The sequence below is a fragment of the Vipera ursinii genome (assembly GCF_947247035.1).
Source record: "Vipera ursinii genome assembly, chromosome: 2".
Taxonomy (NCBI): domain Eukaryota; kingdom Metazoa; phylum Chordata; class Lepidosauria; order Squamata; family Viperidae; genus Vipera; species Vipera ursinii.
In genome coordinates, this window is record NC_139513.1 from 172092335 (window position 1) to 172116236 (window position 23902).

Genomic DNA, 23902 nt, shown 5'->3' on the forward strand with positions numbered 1-23902 from the left:
GTTAATGGTCCATTTAGCCCAACACAGACTGCATTATTTGGCAATGCTCTCCAAGGTGACCCTATCGGTGTAGAGATGGATCCCAAGTCCCATTATTTTTTACATTGGACATATTATCTGGGACTGAAGTGAAAATAATGTTTGGGTTATAAAGGCCAGGCAAGTTGAAAGGGCTATTTGAAATGAGCTTTTATGCCTGATCTCCCTGTCTTGAGATGAAAGGAAGATAACAAAAGAGACCCATCTTGCAAGGATTCCTGGTGATCAGATCACTTTCAGTTTTGTTCAGCTCTATAAGCATGTTCAAAACCTTTTTGTCTTGGTAAGTTAAAAAGAGGACACAATAAAGGAGCCATTAGATTAAAAATCAAAGAAACAAGAAAAGAGCTATATCAGAGGTAATCCTGGCTTACTATTACACCACCATGCCCCTTCCCCAAGCTCCGGTGTCTCTGTACACAAAAAGCTGTTGTGTTGTCACTAAAAAAAGAGATCACTGGAGAACTTTTGTTATGAATTCTGTCCTTGGAAGTTTCTCCCAATTCAGTTACTGATTCTTGAAAGCAGATAAAACCTTAATGCAAAACCTCTTGACGTAGGCAATGCTCAAGAATCCTCATACTCTTGAAGTTCCAAGTGCAATGCATTTCTCCTCATAAACCTCAAACTGATAAATAATGCCTATAGTCCCTCATTTTGCAAACCATGTGGTGGAGTCTGCCTATTTGGGTTCCCAGAAGGCACACCCCCCAGCACACCCATTTTCCACATTGTGTGTGTTCTGTCACTCTCAAACAAAATGCAAGAGAGGATGATGCAGTTACTGTGGGAACGTGCCCAGCCATCACTTCATTATGCGTCACAGGCTGACGCACCTGTGAGCTTGTCGTTGTGCAGTGTAACCTCCTATGTATGCTGAAGGATTTCATGCATCACATTACCTTTTGCAGAACAGATGTGTGTGTGTGTGTGTGTGTGTGTGTGTATGTCTGTGTGTGTGCTTGCGCGTGCCTGCATGGGTGCATCTCTCTCCATCACTGCAGCTGCAGTTACCATGGCAACTGAAGTGATTGATACAGGCATCTGCAGCTGGGGAGAAAAAGGAAAATATGGGTAAAGGGGATCAAAAGCAAAGCGCATCTCCTTCCTACTCGCCAGCTTCAAACTCTAGAAATGGTGGGTGGGTGGGGAATGTGAATTATCCTTTCTTTTTCTTCTTCCATTTGGGGCTGTGGGAAGTTCAAGGTGGGCAGGAGGAGAATCTAGGAAAATAGATAATTTGCTTGCTTGCCTTGTGGACCACCCAGGGGAACATTCCCCAGAGGTGGGGTGGGAGAGTTAAGATCTTAAATAAAAAATAATACAGAAGATTGTGTGGGGAGAGGAGGGTACGAGGTTAGTGACAGACCATCAAAGAAGCTACAGGGTAGAGAAAAGAGGTTGCATTAGAGAAAAAAAAAACTGCGAGGAAGACAAGTGAATTGGGGAGGGGCTGTGGTTGGGAATGAGGAGGATATTCTTTGCCTAAGGAAGGCCCTGTAGGAATTTATGACAAATGCCAATCACATTCTTGGGAGTGTTATCCAGCCTCAACCTTTCAGCTGATGGTTCCCCATAGTTTTCCTTTGTGTGTTTATTTTTTCTTCTTCTTCCTTTTCTCCAAATTGCTCTTCAGGTGTTCCTTCATCATCTTCTTGATCTCTACTCTTTTCCCCTCCTCCATCTTTCTACTGAGCCATGGCTATCCCCCTCCACAGTTTTATAAAAATCTTTGGCTGGAATCTAACATTAGAATGCAAGGTTCAATCCCACTAGAGCAGAGAAGGCCTTAAGCAAGCGTGCGCTCTAGAGAGGTTTTTCTGCGTGTCTACTACAATCGTTTCAACTGGGAGAAGAAACTATGTATGCATAAGAAGCATTGTGAAAGAATGGACACCACCGGAATTGGAGATATTTTTTTTCTAGATACATATTTGTGAATGTAATGTTTTTGTAATATGTGTCTACAAGGTGTTTATATTGTTTGTCACTGCATTGATAAATGCCATGTTGTATGTTCTATGTGTCTTGGTGTACAACACAGCTTAACCAGTAGGGTTTGTGTGTGTGTGTGTGTGTGTGTGTGTGTGTGTATGTGTGTGTGTGTGTGTACATGTACACATCTATCTGTCTCTACTACAAGAAATGGCCATAATCCTATCCTGTTAAGGAACATAAGAGAAAGAAAGGAATTATAATATATTTTCTCCATATTTTTTTTGCTTTGGTGTTGATTATGCATATAATCTTTAATACTGATAGTGTGGCTATTTTTGTCTATAAAGTGCCAAACCAGATTTAGTATGAGCTGACTGATGTGTGTTTTTACAAATGTGTTGGCAAGTCACACTAAACCCAAATAAAACCAACCACACAATGCTTTGATGGACGTTGGCTGTCAAACTTCATAGTACTTGACTGCGCTCCAGTCATGTCAACCTAACCACAACTACAGGTAGTCCTTAATGACTGCAATTGGGACCTGAAATTCTGTCATTAAGCAATGCAGTTCATCACATGATCACACCAAACTTAAAACATCACTTCTACTGCAGTCATTAAGGGTGACATCATGTGATCATGACCTGCAACTTACTGCCAGCATCTCCATTGGCATCGGCAGAAGCTTGCACTTGGCGATCTTGTGACAATGGGATGCTGCAACCACTGTAAGTTTGAGGACTGATCATAAACCTGTTTTTTCAGCATCGTCATAAGTTCAAATGGTCATTAAACAGGGCAATCATTAACTGAGGACTACCTGTACCCAAATATTTTCTTCCCTTGGGAAGTAAACCACTGATGCCAACCTTAATTTGCAAAAGACCATCTTAATCCCAGTCCAGCATTTTCTACCAACCTGCAGCTAGGTCACCAGGCCATAGGCAATTCACAAACCTGTAGATAGCATCCTACATAACACAGTATCTCATATTCAGAGCTATCCTTTAGATTATTTCATTAGCATTTTGCTACGTCTAGGCATAATATTCCTCCACAGGCTGTAAAACCTGGGTTGTAAAGCTCCAGACCAGTATATCTTAAACTTTTTTTCTCTCAGGGCTCCTTTCCACTAATTATGGAAAGCTTTTGTTTGCACGGGTTATATTTATGGATATTTACTATATTAAAATTTAAAATTAACACATTTGCTGCTACTGCTTCCCATGATTGAAGAGATTTTAATATTGTATTATTATTTTTTTAATAAAGGCTGGTAATTTTGATTTTTCAGACTCCTGAGAAGGTCGTGGGGGCGCCCCCAGAGATCCTAGGACTACATTTTAAGAATTACTCTGGATTTTTTTTTCCTTTTAATGATCGTGTAATCCCTTACATCAGGGTAGAGTCAGGGTGGGTGAATGGAACTGAGCATTTACTGGCCGGAAGCCCTTCCTGATGCCTATGTAGAGCTCACAGCAGATATTTCTCTTTGCATCCAGAGAGAGAAATATATATGCCACTACCTAGGATCGAATTCACAGCCTCCTGATTGTAAGGTGGGAGCTCCACCTTTAGGCCACCACATTGCTCTTAAGAATTGCTCTGGATAACAGCAAGGTATTCTTTGATGCCATCTAGTATCTCCCTGAGGTATTGTAGGCCAGAGCTGGTAACCTCAATTGCTTCTCTTTTCATCTGTCCAGTGTCTAGCAATTGGTCCATTAAATTTATTTATTTACTTACTTACTTACTTACTTACTTACTTATTTATTTATTTATTTATTTATTTATTTATTTATTTATTTATTATTGGGACTTATATGCCGCCCTATCTCCCGAAGGACTCAGGATGGCTAACAACAATAAAACACAATAATACAAATGTTAAAAAAGATTAAACTAACAAGCCCCAGTGATAAAATATTAAAAACATTTTTTAAAAAAAACCCTATTGTCAGTCCAGGTCAGCCTGATGGAAAAGAAATGTTTTGAGGTCACGACGAAAGGACCGGAGATCCGGGGCCATCCGGAGCTCAAGGGGAAGCTAAACTGGGGAGAAGATCATTTTGTGCCATGAAAGAAAAAGGTTATGGTTAAAAATTGTGTGACAGGCCCTACTACTTAGTTGTCATAAACTAGCAATAAATTTTGATACACATTCATTAACCATCAAGGCCACGGATACAGGATCTGCTGAGAAAACTCAGTTTCTTGAATGGGTCTGCTTAGAGAACATAGAATTCTGTTTCATTATTGCCTTGAACTTATGTGAATATCAAGACCAATATATATATATATACAGATGTCTATATTCACTGACATTTCATAGCTTAATAACTTGTAGTTAAACATGTGTCAATTTACTAATAGACACAAAATGATATGAAAACTCTATCCAGGCTATTCTGTGCAATTAATGTCAGGCTTAATTTATTCTATTTCAGATACATTATGCAAAGACTATCTCTTTGGAGGAGGCTGTAATGCTGCGGAAGGTGGAAAGTAAGAGAAGAAGAAGAAGAAGAGGACAACCAGTAGAAAGATGAATGAACTCAGTTGCCATGACAATGGGGTATCATTGAAAGAGCTGAAGGACCAGGATAGGTCATCATGGAGAAAATCTACCTATGTGGTTGCTAAGAGTCAAACTAACTTGACAGCACACAATCAATCAACCAATACATTAATCAATCAACTGATGATCAAACAATAAAATTTGTGGGAGTCACTCAACAGAAGGAGAAATTTTACATGCCCCATCCAAACAACATTCATGTCCCTGTTATACTCTGAAAACCAAAGAATTTAGGAGTTTGCAGAAATACTTTCCTGTAAATAGCTTCCCCTAAAGTTCAGAATAAAAGGTTCGTAGCCTGTTGTTAGAATTCATTGTGCACAGAGAGTTTGGGAGATGAACCTGGATTGGATTGGATTGGAATTTGGGGATTATTATACTTAGTGGCTGTTAGGCTGATGGTAAAATTCTAGATGAGATACTAGCCACACAGATGGAGAAAAATAAAGGAAGGAAAAGCTGAAAAATACTATTTGAAATTATACTGTACAGGTAGTCCTCGACTTATGATGGGTTAGTTAGTGACCATTCAAAGTTATGACTAACCCCCCCCCTCAAACTACTTATGAAAATCTGATGTCCGCTTTCCTCATTTAAATACATTTGTAGAGCCCCACAGCTCTGGAATTTATTATTTTTTTGCCTGGAAACCGGTGTTTACTTCTGGCTTAAGGCAAAATCTGCCCTGTAGTGAACAATGGGTTCACTTAACAACACGGCATTCACTTAACAAGCATTGCAAAAATACTGTAAAATTGGTCAAGTTATATGGTGGCCCGCTTTATGACTGTCATGACTTACAACCGTAATTGAGTTCCTTGTAACTTGAGGATTAACAGTAGATAAATTGTTAAGAGTTCAGATATTTCAGCGACATTTTGTATGTGTTTTAATAATGGCGATCCCTGGAATGCAGATATGATTAATAAAACATCTGGGAGAAATTGTACCCTATTATAGGTGGAATGTACTCATTAAAACTTTACATATTAATATTATCATATGAAACCTGGGGGACCTTTTCAGGAGCATTCCACCCAATTGCTGACTGTTGCGGATCTCTACCCTGCCTCGATTACAACTGTGATACTGATGATATTGCCTTGATTTTTCATGTGCAGTACCTGATAAAATGATTGACTGATTCCTCTAGTTTAGTTATTCTCTTTTTTGCAAGTTGCCAGCCAGCTGGAAAAGCATCTGCCAATTACAGCCTTCAGCAGGAATGGAGGCGGGTCTAATTGTGGAATTCTGTCCATCATCTCTAGGCTCCACCCTATGCCTTTTCTTCTACTCTCTGTTTTCTTACAGTCCAAGGTAAAGTTACAAAGGGAGCTGCATTACATGGAGCACTTTTACTTAGTTGTTCTCCTTTCTTCTTTTTCTTTCTCTGAGAGGCAACCCAGGTTCTATCTTCTACATCAGGGTGTCAAACTCAATTTCATTGAGGGCCGCATCAGCATTGCGGTTGCCCTCAGGGGGTCAGGTGGGTGTGGCCAGGGTGGGTGTGGCCTACTGGGTGGGTGTGGCTAGAGTGTGTATGGCCTACTGGGTGGGCGTGGCCAGCTCTACATCATTTGTGTCAAGGGTGCCTATGGGGGCCTGGGCAGGAGTGGGACAGATCTGAGGGTCTCTGGCAGAAGGAGGGTCTCTGGGCCAGGGCCACGGCAGTGGGGGCCGTTCCCTCACTGCTTCCAGGATGGCTTCGCGGGCCACATGAAACCACTTCGCGGGCCGGATCTGGCCCCCGGGCCTTGTGTTTGACATGTCTGTTCTACATTCTTCTGTGCTTGTGTGTTCAGTCCTTTAGTGGTAGATAAGGCTGATGTGGGACCAGACCAGAAGATCTGTATGTGTGTGGAGTCACCTGGCCTCACCTCCAACTTAATGGATAGCAAAATGTAAGAGATTTTACACATTTTGCACTGTTATTGGATGGTCTTGGCATAAGAGGGAATGCGCTGTCTGATCACTGCTAGAAAGGACTTAAAATTGTGTCACTCGTGGTCTGGAATTGAGAGAAAGGCAACTTTGTGGAGACATGGGCATCAGAAAGATGCAGCCAGGTGTGACTTTTGGGACAAGACCATTTTCCAGACTGATTAAATCTTTATGAAATTTATTTCTTTTCTTTGGCCACTTACATATTTCAAATCCAAGAAACAAAGAGCAATCTATCATTCCTTGCAGTACTATTTGACTATATAGTATTTTTTGTGTCAGGATTTTCTACACTCTGGTTACTAGCAAATGCTAGTAATCTTTGGATTCAAATAAGTTTCAACTTTAGTTAAGCAAGATTTATTTGCTGACTTTTTTATTACCGGTATATGCTGTATATTTTTTCCTAATGTATAACAATGACACATTGAGAGTATTTTTGTTTCAGGCTTTGTGAAATCTCATAATAAGAATGGCATTGTGAATTCTAAAATGTTTTACTCAAATGCTATTGAAAGTAAAAATGTTAAACTAGAACTTATGCCGAGAATTAAATGCAATGCCTCCCACCTTGTGCCCCCCCCATACAAGATGGACCAAATTTCATAGTTCACGATGATTGGAAATTAGGAGTTATAAGACATCACAATGTCAGCAAGTTAGGGAAGACTGTTTTTAAAGCTATTAATAAACTCAAATAACCTGTTCATTCATTTTATACGCCACCTTCCCTTTCTAAAAATTCTCAGGTTAAAAGCAACTGGAATATATCTCCAGGTTAAGGCAACGTTGTATCCTCCAGATGTTGTGCCTACAACTCCCGTAAAAACTATCCACCATGACCAACAGTCAGAAATTATAGGAATTGTCTTTCAGATATCTGGAGGGACCAGGATCCCAACTTCTTAATTTTGTTTCAGCAAGATACGGAGTGGGACCATGCACAACAGAAGAGGAAAAAGCTTAGTTGTCCTACTCTTGCTGTCACCTGTTGAAATCCTGAGCTATAAAACAGGGCTTATGGAAATACGCAGAGTACACCTAGATCTCTCGGCTCAGCTCATAGAATGCTATGAGCTACAGATTCTCTTTTCATCCCATTTATTTCTCACAGTGAGGGGCAATTTTATTACAAAGAGATGAAGATAGGAACGATGTGCAGAGCTGAGTCTAATCATTAGCCGATCAAGCTGTTCTAATCTAATGCACAGATTCCTTTGGCCTTTCTTTGTAGAAAAAAAAATAATTTATCATACTGAGGACATCAGTCAAGTCCATTCTGTTGTATGAAAATCTGATTCCCATGATCAGCAACTGGAATAAAATTTCAAAAGGACACCCTACCTCCCCAGATGGCTCTTGCCCAATGTTTTGCTGATTGGGAATTATGGGGGCTGACATTCAACCTATGCTGAGTTGAGGAAGGCTGATGAGAGGTGATCTTATGAACACTTATCTATCAAAAGGCTATACAGAGACCAATGTTATGCAAGTGTATTTGGATTTGCTTCTCAGTTGTATAAATGAGCTTATTTGCTATTTTCATGCTGTAAATCTCTAAATTAACAGCATTTAAATATTGACAGTATTTAAATGACAGTAAGACGTAAGACAAAAGAATAGATGGTCCTTTATGGAGCAAGCAAGATTATTTACACAAATACAAACACAAGCGCTGTAATATATATATATATATATATATATATATATATATATATATATATATATATATATATATATATATATATATATATATATATATATATACAATTGCAAAAAAAAACCAGCTATGTAATTACTTTGGTGACAGAAATATATAGTACTATATATTTCAGTTCTGCACATAGGCAGGTATAAATTAACCGTGCAGCCTTGTGAGAAAATATTGGAAAATTCAGCCTTTGAAATGTATAACATTTGGTTTCTTGTTATTTTTTTTTAAAAAAACCTCTGCTTTACCAATTACAACATAGCTTCCATTTGTGTGATGCAGACTAGGAGACGGTTTGATTGTGTACCTATGACCTGGGATGAGAGTGTGTGATGGAAAAAGACCTGGATAAATGGTACATACAAAGGAAAGCAAGAGAGGGGGGGGAGGGAGGGAGGGAGGGAGAGATTGAAAACTAGAATGATGGGAGAGAGAAAAAGACAAAAAGAGGAGGGAAGGGAGGAGTAAAGAAAGAGATACCAGACCAGGGAAATCACCCAAGGAAACTGAAGGATTGAAAGAAATGACTGGGAGGAAGAGATGGAAGCCAGTGTATGTATGAATGAATGAATCAATGAATGAATACCTGTCACTCCCTTCTCAAACCATTGCTTCACCCTTCGCTGCTCAGTGCCATTCATCCCAATTTTTTCTTTCACCCCCCCCCCCGCCTTTTTTTATTTTTTTGCAGAAACCCTCTTCCCATTATTTCAGACACTGTACGCTATGGGAAAAGGGGGGGGGAGAGATTAGTTGCTTAGCAACCTCCCCTCACTCAGTACCTGGTCCCTCCCCCATTGCAGCATTAAACAGCCCCCCCCTCTATTCTCCGAATGATACTCCGAATCCCCACTCCACCCCAAAAGACAACCTGGCATTCCTATTTTGATGTCCTTCCCGACCCCCAGCAGACACCTTTAATCCCGCAGACACCTCCATATTCCATCCCTCCACCTTGTTCACACACACACACACACACACACCCCATGACCCAAACAGCCCTTCCAGTGGAAACGACTGGAAACTCCCTTGGACCCTTTCCAGTGCCTTCCTTTTCCCCAGACGACCCCGTTCTGCCCTCTTTTCATTTTGCGCGGACGTACCATCCCCTGCCACTCACTCGCGCGCGCCCCCCCCCCACAATTCCCTCAGTGCTTCGCCCACCTGGTTCCCATCAGTCGGCTCCCACAAATCAATGCCGCCCCCCTCCCTGCCCTCCCTCCCTCCCTCCCTCTCTTACCTGCAGCATCACCCGATATTGTTCTTCGGGTTTCTCTACCACACACATGTTACATCCCATGGCGACGCCGCTCGAGGGGGGCGGACCGAGGGGGCCACAATTTAGCAACGGAGGGGCTCAGCTCATGGAGATCCTACAGGTGGTGGGGGGGCGAGTCGCTCGCCCTCCCGGCCCCCCCACCCTGGCATAGCCCTGGGCAGGGAGGTGGAGGTGCTGTCCAGTGCTTGCCCCCCATTCACCCCCCTGGCGGCATAGCGGCGGGTTTAGACCGAGCAGAAAATGGGGGTAGGGAGAGGACGGCAGGCGATGTTTCACTTCCCGCCCCCTCCGCGGGCGGTCGACGCAGGATCCCCCCCGGAGGCGAGGGGGACGCCTGTCGCTGTGGCGGGAAAAAAAATGCACCCGCGTCCGCCGTCTGGTCTGCCTCGCTCCTTCGCTCCGTTTGCCAAAAAGGAGGAGGGGAGAGGGCGGAGTGAAGGGAAGGGGGGGGGGGGCGACGGACGCGGCGTTTTATAAATATGGATGACTTCGGGGAGGGTTTGGGAGGCCGGCCGTTGTTGGCGCGGCCAGCCTGCGACGTCCCGCCGTCGGTTCCTCCACGAATTGGCCTTTCCGGGTGCGCTCTCGGCGCGGTTTTCCCTCCCTCCTTTGTCCGTCTCTCGCCGACTACAACACGGCCGGCTTTGCAAACCCTATCCGTCTTAGTCTGCTCCCGTCTTGTCTGGAGGGGTCGGCAGCACCCGCCGTCCCGTCCCTGGTCCTGGCAGGCGCTGCCTTTTAGCATCCGGTCCTCCTGCACCCGACTTTGCCCTCGCCATCCGTCCGCCTTCAGACGTTAGGTCAATTCGTGGCACCTCTTTGCCAGGGCCTGAGGCTTTCCTCATCGTTTAGGGCAGGGGTCGGCAACCTTGGCTCTTTTATGACTCGCGGACTTCAACTCCCAGAATTCCCGAGCCAGCATAGCTGGCTCGGGAATTCTGGGAGTTGAAGTCCGCGAGTCATAAAAGAGCCAAGGTTGCCTACCCCTGGTTTAGGGAATGAATGTAAATTAGCCGCTCAAGGTATTCACTCTATCCGTGTGCCCAATATCAAAATTATTAGCTGCCACAGCCCACAGGTGAAAATGGCAAAAAGGCATAAGACGGAGTGTTAGCCATAGAAAGGGAGGTTAAAAAAAATAAATAGGAAGCTGATAAGATGGGGCTGTTTTCTGGCTCCATTCATTAATTATACCCACCCCCATTAATGCTTCCCACTGGGTAAGGGCTGTTCTAATGTCCTATTTTCTGTAGCAATCAGTACAGGTAGTCTTCGAGTTACAGGTAGTCTTCATTTAACGAACACCACTGGAAAAAAGTGACTTATGACCACTTTTCATACAACCGTTGTAGCATTCCCATGGTCACATGATCAAAATTCAGATATTTGGCAACTGGCTCATATTTACGATGGTTGCCCTGCCCTGGCATCATGTGATCACTTTTTGTGACCTGACAAGCAAAGTCAACGGGGTAAGCCAGATTCACTTAACAACTGTGGCAAGAAAGGGCGTAAAATGGGACAAAATTCAGTTGGCAGCTGTCTCACTTATCAGCAGAAATTCTGGGCTCAGTTGTGGTGATAAGTCGAGGACTAACTGTATACTGTTGGACATGTCCTGCATTTAAGCTCAGAATTTCTAACGCTAGGATTACAACACTATAACAAAACGAAACAAATGACAGAGCGTTGCACGGCAACCATCCAGTCTAGTAGTGAGGCCTTGAATTTCTAAGGCCAACCTACCTCACAGGGCTATTGCTGGGCGAAAATGAGAGAGATAAGTGTTATGTACGCCTGTAATTGAATGGTGGAACTGCCAATCAAATCATGAAAATGGGGAGCACCAACTCCCAGTTTATATTTCAGGAGGATGGGGCAACTGCAAAGAAAGGCATGGAAAAATGGGTCTGAGGGATACTGAGAGCCCCAGACTGCTTGCCAAAACCTCCATCTGTTAGGGAGGCAGGGCTAAAGGTTTTCGGTGCCAGCAGAAGGGAGAAGTTATATGAATTTGTTTAAAGCTCACTTTTTGGTTATTTAGTTAAAAAGACCATTTGTCCCTTTGTTAACCAGTTCTCCATGTTGCTCTTCCTCTTCCCCACATTCCATCCAAGTACTTTCCTTTAGGGACTTAATTTCTAAACCACAAACGGGCTATCAATGGCAACAGAACAAAAGATACCAAAGACACCTCCCCCCCACACACACACACACAGGAGGGGGATATGTGCAACCTTCCTTGCACATCTGAACAAAAGAGGAAATAAAAATCTAACCAAGAAATACATAAGCATCAACCAGGTAGTATGAAATACTAGTATCCTTGACCCCTAGCAAAGGTTATTAAGGACTGCAAGTATAGGCTATAAGGCAGAAAGGACGGTCCGATAACTAGTGTGAAGATAGGCAGGGGAAACCCAGCAGGGTCATTTTCTCCCTGTCTGCCATTGTTCTCTCTCTTTAACCTTCCCTCCTCCCCCAAAGGGAAGACAATTTCACAACAGCCCAGTCACCTGCAAGAACCTGCCTCCAAACCAAGCAATAGGAATACATCTGAGAAGAGTTTGCTTGGTTGCTTCGTAAACACGCTGTGGTTTCTTTGGAAGTTAGACAAATTCACAGAGATTGCCCTTCACCCACCACACGAGTTCTCCAGACATGCTGGACCAGACTGCCCATATTTCTTAAGAGTCCAAAAATGTTGGATTTGACATTTCCTGAAGAACACTGGCTCAAGAGAGTCCTTGTATCTACTAAGAGGATTATCTTTCATAGCTGGAAAAAAGCAAACCTTTAGATGTTAAAGAGCGAGTTCAAGAGATCTATTCTCTGTTAACCTTGCAAATATCCATATACTGTAAAAATGGCAAGAGAGAACACTGTCGTTCCATATGACCTAGATTTAATAACATATAACAGGGCTGAAGTTGCTTTATATATTAATATTCTTTATTGGGAATTTTCCAGTGTATTACTGTCGTTATTAGCGCTGCTATATCGGTTTTCGTCAGTTAATTTCTATTGCAATATTTTTCAGCTCAAAACAAAACTCCTCCAAGCTTCAGATAAGGTTAGGGAAGGTGTATGTGAGCCAGGATTCTTCCTTTCCCCCCAGCTGATGCCAGCCCTGGGAATGGGTCCGAAATAAGGCAGGGATTAGAGAGGGTAAGCAAAGAGAAAGGGGAAACATTTGTTACTGCAATGCTTGCCCCAGGGTTCCCCCACAACATCTCATAAATGATTCCAGGCATGGAGTGAGTCGAGAGGTAAATTGATTCTTTGATTCATTGTGACAGGCCGGAGCTGATGAAGAGCAGAGAAAGAGCAGCCTGTGCAAAGAAGTAATGGGGTTATGAAAGGCAGAATGGTTTGTCATGGAATTCCTTTCCCAAAGTTCACTCGCTGGCTGAACCTACGGCTCCCCTAAACTCACGGCTATTGTTGAGGCACTTCGAACCTCTGAGGCGGGAGGTGTTGATTCAAGCAGCCTTCACCCCATTTCATGGCACCTTCTCAAGAGAGCATCGCTGCATCACGCATGGGAGGCGGCTGTGCCGGTCAGGAGAAATAGGGAGCCTCATCTGCCCTAGTCACCAAAAGGGTGAAAGAGCCCCAAAGACCAGAAATTATAGCCATTATAATCTTCCCACCATTTAATGTTTTCTCATTTAATCTTCCCCAATTACAACATGTTTGGTTATCTGACTAGGGACTGCCAGTGTGTATGTTTGTTAGTGTGTGTGTGCACATTTGGGAAAAAAGGAATAAATACTGAGGTCTTTATTTTAGGATTTACATCATCCTTACCAACCTAGCATCCTCCCAAGTGGACCAAAAAAGCATCTGTTCTGAGCTCTGGATGGGAGGCACTCTAGTCCCATTAATCTAGACGGTGTCAGCTTTAGCACGGCAGCATTATGCAGAAGGAAGCTAGGATGATATAATGGTTAACATGATGAACTGGTCCTGAAGAGACTCAGTTTCTAGTCCATTGTCAGCCACAGGAACTCCCTGGGTGATTTTTGAATCAGCCACTCTCTTTCAGCCCAAGCCACTTCGCAGGGCTATAGAAAGAAATGGGAGGTGGGGGTGGGGAGAGAAGTTACAGTACACCACCTGGTGCTGCTGAAGGAAAGACTAGTTACCAACCTAACCAACCACTCTGGAAATAAATAAATAAATCACTCAGCCTAACCTACTGTGCTGGCTTGTTCTTGTATGTAGGGATAAAATTAGGGGTGACCCACCATTTATGGCATCTTGATTTCCAAGAGCAGTGGTAAAATATAACATAAATAGCAATAGCCCTAGATCTGCATCCTTAAATGCATCCTTAGTCAAGCAGTGATATATTTAAGAGGGAAGTCGTGAGAGGGGTTAAAGCAGAGAAGAGAAGAGTTGCTCCAGCACCCCCTCCCTTTCGTTGCTTCCCCCCCCTCTTCCTTCCCAGGTTGCTGAGGTTATTTTTCCTCCCCCCCCCCCCCTCCTCAAGTTCCAGCAGTAGAAGTGAGTCCTGCAAGGATAAAAACAGTTTGTAGACAAAAGCCGAAGACTCACTGCAGGAGGGAAAACAGCCAATGGAAGTGGAGCTCTATAACCTTCATCCTCTTGTGCTTAAAATCAAATCCATTAGTTAGGAGTTTTAAAGGAAATAGAGTACGATTTCCTTTAAGGTTTTAAAATCTGCATCCGTTCAATATCATTTGGCCCTCACAAATTGCTTGCGAAGGGTTCGTTGCAAATACAGCAATTTAGTGTCGTTAAATATCATACGGAATGGGCTTTAAGCAGAGGAGAGTGCTGTTCTTCACTTATTCAAGGATATATATGCAAGGAATTTAATATGGGCAACAGAATTGAAGAACCCGAGAAAGTCAATATTTGGTTCTTTCATTCCCCCATCCTTTTTGGTTGGAAAGATCTTGCCCTTCAGGTGGGTGTCAAACGTACAATCAGTATTCATACAGCATACTTTCTTGCCCCTTGACATATCAAGCAGCTTGCAAATCTCTGAACCATTACAAGGCAATAGCAAAAGGCTGGAGAATTTGGGGGTGGGGAGTGTTCAAAGTGAAAAAAAAAATCAAAATGACATCCTTCTCTGGTGCTGAGCAGGCAGGCTTTTGTCAACGTAGTAAAACCCAGCGATTCCAAAAGTTGAATTCTTTTGTAACCTGTCACCCTTCTATTAAATGTCGCTAAGCCTTATATTTCTACAGAGTATACCAACCTAGCTTTATATTTGCTTCTCCTTGGAAAATCCATACAATTTATTTAGTTGAAAAATGGTAAATTAAGCTGTGGGTAATGTGCCTTGATAAAATAATCCCATGTTTAAAAAAATAAATCTAACACAGAATTTAACATTGGAGCCATTTTTGGACTATAATACCACCCAGGACGTATATCACAGCCAAGCTTGCATTTCTCTTAATGTTAAATCATGGATGATTAGTTAAACAAGGATAGATTTCTGATAGATGGATTGGATTTGATTTAAAGGCTGTCCAACTCCGGTAGAGTGTTAGTGGCTTACTACATTAAAAGGTAATAAAATAGTAAATCAGTAAGAAACACAATCAACTTGCATTTGGCCAAAAAATAAATAAATCCCAACAAATAAAATCCTATGGGGGATTGGCAGCCCTCTTAACCCAAGGTCTGAGGTAAGGTTTTCAAAGATTTTTTTGAATAACATCAGTGTGAGGTCCATGGGGGAATGCTGTTCCAGAGGCCAGGCACAGTGACAGAAAAGGCACATTTCCAGGGTCCCAAGAGATGTCATGGTTTATTGACTAGTGCAGATTGTAATTTTTCACCTTAAATTTCATACTCTGCTGATTACTGTCATGGATACCTATACATTAATTTGATGTTAATGATGATTTGTAGTTTTCAAATGATACAAGATTTAGTTCTAAATTAAATGTTATTTTGAAAATTTGTACTTTATTCTTCTGGTGCTTCTACATTGCTTGTCTATTTACTTGTGTTTGGCTTTTTTTTTGTTTTCTTTTAAATGTTCAACAACAATGAAAACAAGAATAAAAATGCAGAATAGGCACTCAGAGGGAAAAAAATAATCCCAGAAAAGCTTTAGATCTGTCCACTGCAAGGCAGGAAATCCAGCAGCTTCTTCAGCTTCAAAGATCCATTCCAAGGCAAGTGCTCTGCTTCTGAACAGTTCATTAAAAGGGATTCTTTTAATAACCCTACAAACTATAAACCTCTGTATTGAAACATTCTCGTAAACCTCATCCATGTAGGAAATGAACGGTTGTGCATCCATTGAGGAAATGATCCAGGTTGTGCATCCAGATAATTTTTTACTGGATCCTGGGCCCTTTGTTACTTAGATTTTATACCTAAGACATCCAAATGCCTTCAGACATTTGTCTGTTAAGCAAAGTGGTCATTAAGTGAAACTACAGCTGTGCTTATGATCTTACTTCAGTCTTCCTTTGCTTTACAGAGCTGAGAAGATACTAAATGCTAGAATTGGTCACCAATTTACTTTTTTATCACTGTCATAAGAGTGAATGGTTGCTGTCTGAAGCAGTCACTAAATGAGGACTACCTGGTCTGTTAGTGCTTTATTATTTGTAAATGTTTGATTTTGCTAGGCTGTAATTAAGATTTTTAATTTAATTTAAAATCCCCATGCAAATTACAATAAAAAAGGGACATTCCCTAGGGCAGGGGTAGGCAACCTTGGCTCTTTTATGACTCGTGGACTTCAACTCCCAGAATTCCTGAATTAAAGTCGACGAGTCATAAAAAAGCCAGGGTTGCCTACCCCTGCCCTAGGGCAGGGCTTTTCAACCAGTGGTATGGGTACCACCTGTGGTACATTGGCACCTGTCAGGTGGTACGTGATCATCCTAGAAAAGTGGTAGCGGGGGAGGGCAATGAGCTGAACTGGTGGCAGCACCGCACAAGCCTGAGCTAGAGATGGCTGGAGCTGCAGGGCTGTCAGGGCTCAGCGGAAGTGCCAGGATCAGCACCAGGCTCCAGCTGGAGCTCAGCACTGATCCTGGCACTTCTGAGCCCAGAAGAAGCATCAATCAGCTGGAATGTTGCAGCATCTCCAGGGTCTTGTGATTTACATTCAGATGCTTGGCAACTGATTCATATTTATGATGGTCACAGTGTCCCAGGGTCATGTGAAGTGACCAAAACCTGCTGCAACCACCCAGCAGACGGGGGGAATAAAAACCAAACACCCCCCCACCCCACCCCCGCTGCCAATCCTCAACAGAAATGCTCACAACAATGAAAACCTCAGACAGGAGGAAGAGCGCCACCGGGCGGGCAGGCAGGTGTCCTGATCGGCTGTGGCTTGGGGGGCACTTTTTTCAGTGCCGTTGTAACTTCAAACAGTCACTAAGCAAACTGTTCTAAGTCGAGGACAACCTGTACTTCATCACTTTTTTCCTTTTTTTTTGGTCATCAAGTTTTTGACACCTTGCTAGGCAACTGGTGGTACTTGAATGTTGCCAGATCCTAAAAGTGGTACAATGGGTGAAAAGGTTGAAAAGCCCTGCCCTAGGGTTTCTAATTTCAGTGATTGGTGAACTCCCTGAGAGGGATGTTACTAAATCTACTCTGTCGGACTGCCAAAACAAGCAAGTCAATCCTATTTTAGGGAATGCAATCACAAAGAGATGGCTGGCAGGTTTCCCTCTGGGCCAGATGAGTCTGTCTCCTCCCATTTGGGAATTAATTTCTTGTTAAAGATTTACATCTTCTATGCGTGGCTATAAGGACATTACTGCTGGTTGCTTTTTATGGAGAATGAAATATTCAGGCAAAGGCCAAGGAGGCATAGCTTTAAAGTTGTGGCTTGTATGGAACAAAGCAAGTGGGAAAGTGCTTAGTTTTAGCTAGTAACTGAAAATTGTTATTCAAGGTCTGGTTTCAGTCTTCTGCATCTAGGAATGTATTTGGGTGCATCTGGATGGCTATAAAGGTGCTGCTATTTTCTGGTCTGGGCCAATTCAAATGTAATTGAAATAGGGGCCCAACTGGGCACTGTAGAAAAGCTGGGTCAGTGATTTTACTAGGAACAATTTAATTGGTACAGGTTCCTATCTGCCCCCTTCAAAGACATATATTTGCAGCTCTGTAGGCACAATGTTAATTATATTAATTAATTAATGAGTAATGGGTGACTACCAGGAAATCTCAGGGTTATTTTTTTATTATTATTATTTTAACTCCATTTATATCCCGCCCTTCTCCGAAGACTCAGGGCGGCTTACAAGCTTAGCAGTTGCCTTCATTCTATGTATATGCCTGCTTATTAGGGCTTTCACACACAGCCCAAGCGGCATTATTACAAAGTCAGCTTAATTGCCCCCAACAATCTGGGTCCTCATTTTACCTACCTCGGAAGGATGGAAGGCTGAGTCAACCTTGAGCCTGGTGGGACTCGAACCTGCACTAATTGCAGGCAGCTGGTGTTACTTAAGGAGGCATTAGCCCACTGCTCCACCAAGGCTCTTATATACTCAAAAGAGAAGTTGGAAATTCCAGAGGAAGCAATAGTGAACTACTACTTCAGTATTGTTGCTAGAAATTGTTATTGTCAAAACCATGAAGTCACCAGGAGTTGAGCTCAGTTGGAGGAGATTTTGTTTTTGAATGTCAAATAGGTCACCGATCTCCAGAGTCAGTGAAACTGAGATTCTCTCTCATGACTATTGAAGGATGTGAAGTTCACCACATCTTTACTTTTCTCCAGAGACCTTAAAAGTTTCATGATTGTAAGGGAATAGTTTTTATTCAGAATTCTCCAATTTTGTTCAACAAATACCAGAACACTTCAGTAGGTCCCTGATTTGAATTCCAGTCAGAGGGAAAGCACAGTGATACAAAAGCCATTTGCTTGAGGAACCAAATTTTAAAAAATGCATACAACTAATAGAAATAGAGCTGTTGTTTCTCTTTTTATGATACAAAGCTGAATTTGATTTTCAGGTTGTTTCTCTCATTTGTTGTATGCATTGTAAATAACTATGAGCAGATGACAATTGAGATAAACCAGATGTACTAATGTTTTTATAGCCATCCTACATAGTTTGACTGTGTGCAGATCTGTATGTATTTCAATAAGAATATGTTTCTTAGCACATCTCCAATAAAAGATGTCAGACAAAATACAGATAAAAAGTATATTCAAGTATAGTTTTCAATTATTTGCCAAGAAATATCATTCTATTATATCCTTTATTGGGCTACAATTATTGAACCCATATAGACATCATGGCATTTCTGATCTTCATTATAAAGACCCATCTCAGTTCTGGGGAAAAAAGTTAATTGATGTTGAATACTTGGCAGTGTGAGTAGCATGTTCATTGTGGGTACAAGGAATTAGAAGCCAACAATCTGTGTACTACACATGTCAATGAAATGATACTGTGCCACTGTTCCCAAAAGGAAAATAATAGTGCAATCATAGGCAAGTTAACACAAAAGTCAGATCAAATTCAATCAGCTAAGTGAATATAAAACCATGCCTGTAAAGTCTATTTCTTTTCAGATTTCCTTGGAATTAAGGATTGATTTGATTTGACTGGAGTTTATTTCTCAGCAAGAATGCATTGGATAGCAGTTTTATTGTGCCATTCTATATATATATATCAATTTAAAAGGCACTCTAGCTGAAGTTAGTGGAACACGTTAACAGGATTACCAAAGAATGCAGTTTCTGCTGAATAATGCAGATGTGTCAGTGGAGCTTCCAGAAGTTCGCTCTTGATAGCGTCAGATGTTTCAAATACCTGCTTAGCCTTGATCTCAAATCTGAACCAAAAACAATCCTAATCAACTACTGGTATAATACATTCCTTTTCCTCTCAGGCAAGAACAGTAGGGTAGTAAAATGCAAAATCAGCTAATGCAGAGCTAAGGATTTTTTTTTTCTTTCTTGCCATTGGCTTCTTCCACAGTTGAGAATTGCTCCATGCATCTTTTAATCTTCATCCCAGAAAAGTAAGCAATAGTCATTAAGGATCAAAGGGGCTTGATATCGGAAAGCTATAGCTTCATTGATTTAATTTTAAAGCAAATGTGAGAATGGATCATCGTGTTGGGAGGAAAGGGTGCTTAATTTTTCTTCTGCCAAAGTCGAGATTTTACATCTTTATTGAACCCTCCCTCAAGCTACACTCAGCCATACTGTGAAAACAATGCAAAATTGAAAGCATGTCACAGGTAAGGGAAGGTTAAATATTTAATAATAATAATAATAATAATAATAATAATAATAATAATAATAATAATAATAATAATAATAATAATAATAATAATAATAAAGTTGGAAGGGACCTTTGAGGTCATCTAGTCAAATCTTCTGCTCAGGCAGGAAATCCTATACCATTTCAGACAAATGGCTGTCCAGTCTCTTCTTAAAAATTTCCAGTGTTGGAGCATTCACAGCTTCTGGAGGCAGGTTGTTCCATTGGTTAATTGTTCTAACTGTCAGGAAGTTTCTCCTTACTTCTAGGTTGCTTCTCTCTTTGGTTAGTTTCCATCCGTTGCTTCTTGTCTTGCCTTCAGGCACTTTGGAGAATAACTTGATTCCCTCTTCTTTGTGGCAACCCCTGAGATATTGGAATACTGCTATCATGTCACCCCAATCCTTCTTTTCATTAAACTAGACATGCCCAATTCCAGCCACCATTCCTTATATGTTTTAGCCTCCAGTCCCCTAATCATCTTTGTTGCTCTTCTCTGTACTCTTTCTAGAGTCTCAACATCTTTTTTACATCATGGTAACCAAAACTGGATGCAGTATTCCAAGTGTGGCCTTACCAAGGCATTGTAAAGTGGTATTAACACTTCACGTGATCTCGATTCTATCACTCTGTTAACGCAGCCTAGCACTGTGTTGGCTTTTTTGGCAGCTGCAGCACACTGCTGGCTCATATTTAAGTGATTGTCCACTAGGACTCGAAGATCCCTCTCACAGTTACTGCTTCCAATTTAAATAATTGGAAACTATGCTTAGATTATAATTTAATATGCAGCTATATACCAAACCTCAAATTTGGGATTTTCTACATATGGAGCCTATATTTCAAATTCATGAGAAATTGGATGCCTAGTACTAATTGATTATAACTTATAATTTTAGTTGGTGATTTACATTGTCTTAGCCAGGTATCCTTAACACAAAGCTTAATAGTGACTCTTAATTTTTCCTTTTAATAATGATTTAATACATTTTATAGTTGCTAAGGTAATTAAGGATATATAGGAAAATTCTATTTCCTATGACATTTTAGATCCTTTTATTTATTCATCTCACTATTTGTACTTTTTTAAAAACATCTCGTTTATCCTTCCTTGTTTGTATTCTTCTTTAAAAATGTTTAAGATAATAACCTAAAATAATCTTTACTTGAAGGGTTGTCCACCTTTATTATAATGGTATTTTAAAACACGTACACAAGGAAGAACACAGCATGCGTTGAGTTTGCCCATCAATAGTTCATCCTTGGTCAACAAATTGAGTGGGGCCACTAATCATCTGCTCAGGCTTCACTTAGATAAGATTTTTTTCTATTTCTATATAAATTATAGCAGTTCTTTTACATTTATATCCATAAACATCAATCAGAACATGTCCATTTGATGGAATTGTATGCCCCCTTGTGTCCTCTTGTAGCAAATATTATTTACAGTACTTATTTTTGGGGGGGCAGGACACTAAATGGACACGCTGAAAACTGCATAAAGGGAAACAAGTAGATTAAAATCATACTGCTTGTCATTCGAGGCAAAATTGCTTTAAACCACTGGTGACTTAATTTTTTCTTTAAAGCTGAGTTTTTTTTAAAGCTGAGTTATACATATACATATACACATATACACGTATACACGTATACACGTATACACGTATATGTATATGTATATGTATATGTATATGTATATGTATATGTATATGTATATGTATATGTATATGTATATGTATATGTATATGTATATGTATATGTATATAATGCTGAATATACTTGCAAGATATATAACCTAGGAACCAAAGTTCCTTAACTTTTCATCTTCACACTCAACACATATTCCCACAATAGCAGTGGGACTTGAAGCAATTGTATGCGTCATTTAAATAGCAAGAGAGACGGGGAGCCAAGAAAACGCTGCTGGATTATATGCTCACATACCTTCTTAGGCTTGGTTTTGTATCTTTTGCTCCTATGATCACAGCTTGAAGAAGGATTTGGGAAATTACCAATCAGAGGCACGCAGCAATACCTGCTAGTATTAGAGGAAAGGCCATTTCTTCACCAATAAGCAAGTACCGCCTTGACTCTCCAATTTTTCTAGTGAAACCACAGCATTTCCATCTCAGGGCAATTGTTATTAACAATGCTTGAGATTCTGCTTTCCTTTTTAAGCACTGATAGCATTCCTATAAATGCCCATATGTATATTTATGTTGGAGTCTATATATGTAGCTGTGAAATGTAGAGAAAGGATGCCAGAAAGCTGATAGCAAGATGGGGGAGTGGAACGAAGAAGTGCTTTAAAATGTATGCAGTGCTCCAGATTCCTCTGTAAGGCATCAAGAACTGGGGGCGGGGGGGGGGGACCCTCTCAGTCTTGGTAGGACCACAAAGTACATATAACATCTTACTTTTTCCAGCGGACTGTCTCCATCATTGCACTGCAGATTTGTGGAGAGAGCCACAGTGGAGGGATGGGCCAGCTTGCAATGCTGTTAAAGCTCCTTTTTTTTAGGAGGGTACTGATTTACAAAATATATTGAAATTTGCTCACTTTCCTCATGTGCCAGAGTGGCACACATGTGCTCCAGAAAACTCTGATTTCTGCTGTTTCTTCAAGTGGCTTTATCCCATTATCAGCAGCTTTAGGTTATCCTTAGTTATGTGTTTTCCCCATTATCCCAAAAGATACAGTATGATCTGATGCACTTCCCCAATCATTCTTTGGCAGAAAGGTGATGCAGAGGGTAGGATCAGCGCTATGGACCATCTTGGTGCAGGGATACTTCCTCCCTTAAAGATCCTGGGACTTGTCTTAGTCATTCTGATTTGGGCAGCTGATAGTCCAGTTTCCCCCCCCCCCCAACCAGGCTCTTCTCCTGCCCATCTTCAGCTCAGAGACTTGGATACACCTATTGTTTGGGGGGTGGGGGGTGGGGTGGGGAGAGGAGAGATAGTTTTCTTTCTTTGCTCCCCCATAGTGCTTCTCCACTCCCCATCACCACCACCACACACATATACACAAGTGACAGCTTTTGTTTGATCTAAAGAACATGGATTTAGTGCTTTTCTGGATATCAAGTGATTAGGCTTTTTTTTCCTGACATGAGGTTTAGTACTATTCCAGAACAACACCATTACTCCTGAAGAACTGATGTTAGCTGTTAGCTGGGCTTCCTCTGAACCAGTGCAAAAGCCCTTGCACAAAATAGGAGTTTTGATCAATGGATAAACCTTCCAGTTTAGCTATCTGCAGAAGCTCACTTTCTCCCCAGTGATTGGTGGACATTTCCCTACCACTTTAGTGATGTTTGATGGGAGGGGAGAGGAGAGGAGGGGAGGGGAGGGAAGCAAAGCTGGGGAATCCAGTAGTCTCTTTCCTTAGCATGATCTGTACAACCAGATAGAGATCCACATCGGGGCCAGAACATTTTAGACTAGTAGAGTTTTCAAGGACTGGTGATTGGCACTTTAACTGGGCTGTGGGGAAGGACCTTTCAGGAGACTGAAGGACAGAGCAATAGCACAATATCCAGCTCCCTGTACAGCCAATACCCACAACTATTTAAATCAGTTTCTTGTTTCAACATCTTTTGTGTCACATCTACAAAAGTTAAAACTGTAAGAGAATTCTAACCCTAAAACAGAGCTCTACCAAGCACCATCATACCAAAGCTAGGGTTAGCAATATGTACGTGTCACCAGTGAGAAGGAGGGTAATAGACTTGGATGCTTGGGCAGCATAAACATGAGTTATATCCTTGTTTCAGACTGATAAAAAAGATTCCCAGTGGCCACAAGAAAGAAGGGATTTACTCCGGAATTTTGAGATGAAACATGTAGAGTACCTATTATCTATGCAAAGTACCTATTACCTATTATCATGCCAAGTCTGAGAAAGTTCTTCATAAGACTGCAACAGACCTCTGATAGGCAAATAGGGTGGAATTGGCATGCAACTTGCAGCCCACAAGCCTTTCTGTCTTAAACCTTTTTGAGCACAGTGTAAAATGCATCGGAGGCTATATATTAACATTTTATAAATTTGAAAAACTATTCATAACTTTGTGGTATGACCTGCTGTTAATTATTCTTAGCAAATAAAACTTGATTTCCCCCCATTAATTAAGCTTAAATTTCAGTACCGTGTAACAATATTGATC

At 41.4% G+C, this 23902-nt stretch overlaps 1 protein-coding gene across 1 annotated transcript in view; it reads right to left on the reverse strand.

The window, feature by feature from the left end:
- PDZD4 (PDZ domain containing 4) overlaps positions 1 to 9648 on the reverse strand; it is a 29560-nt gene extending 19912 nt beyond the window's left edge. The window contains exon 1 of the mRNA XM_083355788.1: positions 9451 to 9648. Within this exon, the coding sequence (XP_083211914.1) occupies positions 9451 to 9510 (60 nt within the window). The 5' untranslated portion in view covers positions 9511 to 9648. The remainder of the gene's footprint in view (positions 1 to 9450) is intronic.
- Between the last annotated feature and the right edge of the window lie 14254 nt (positions 9649 to 23902).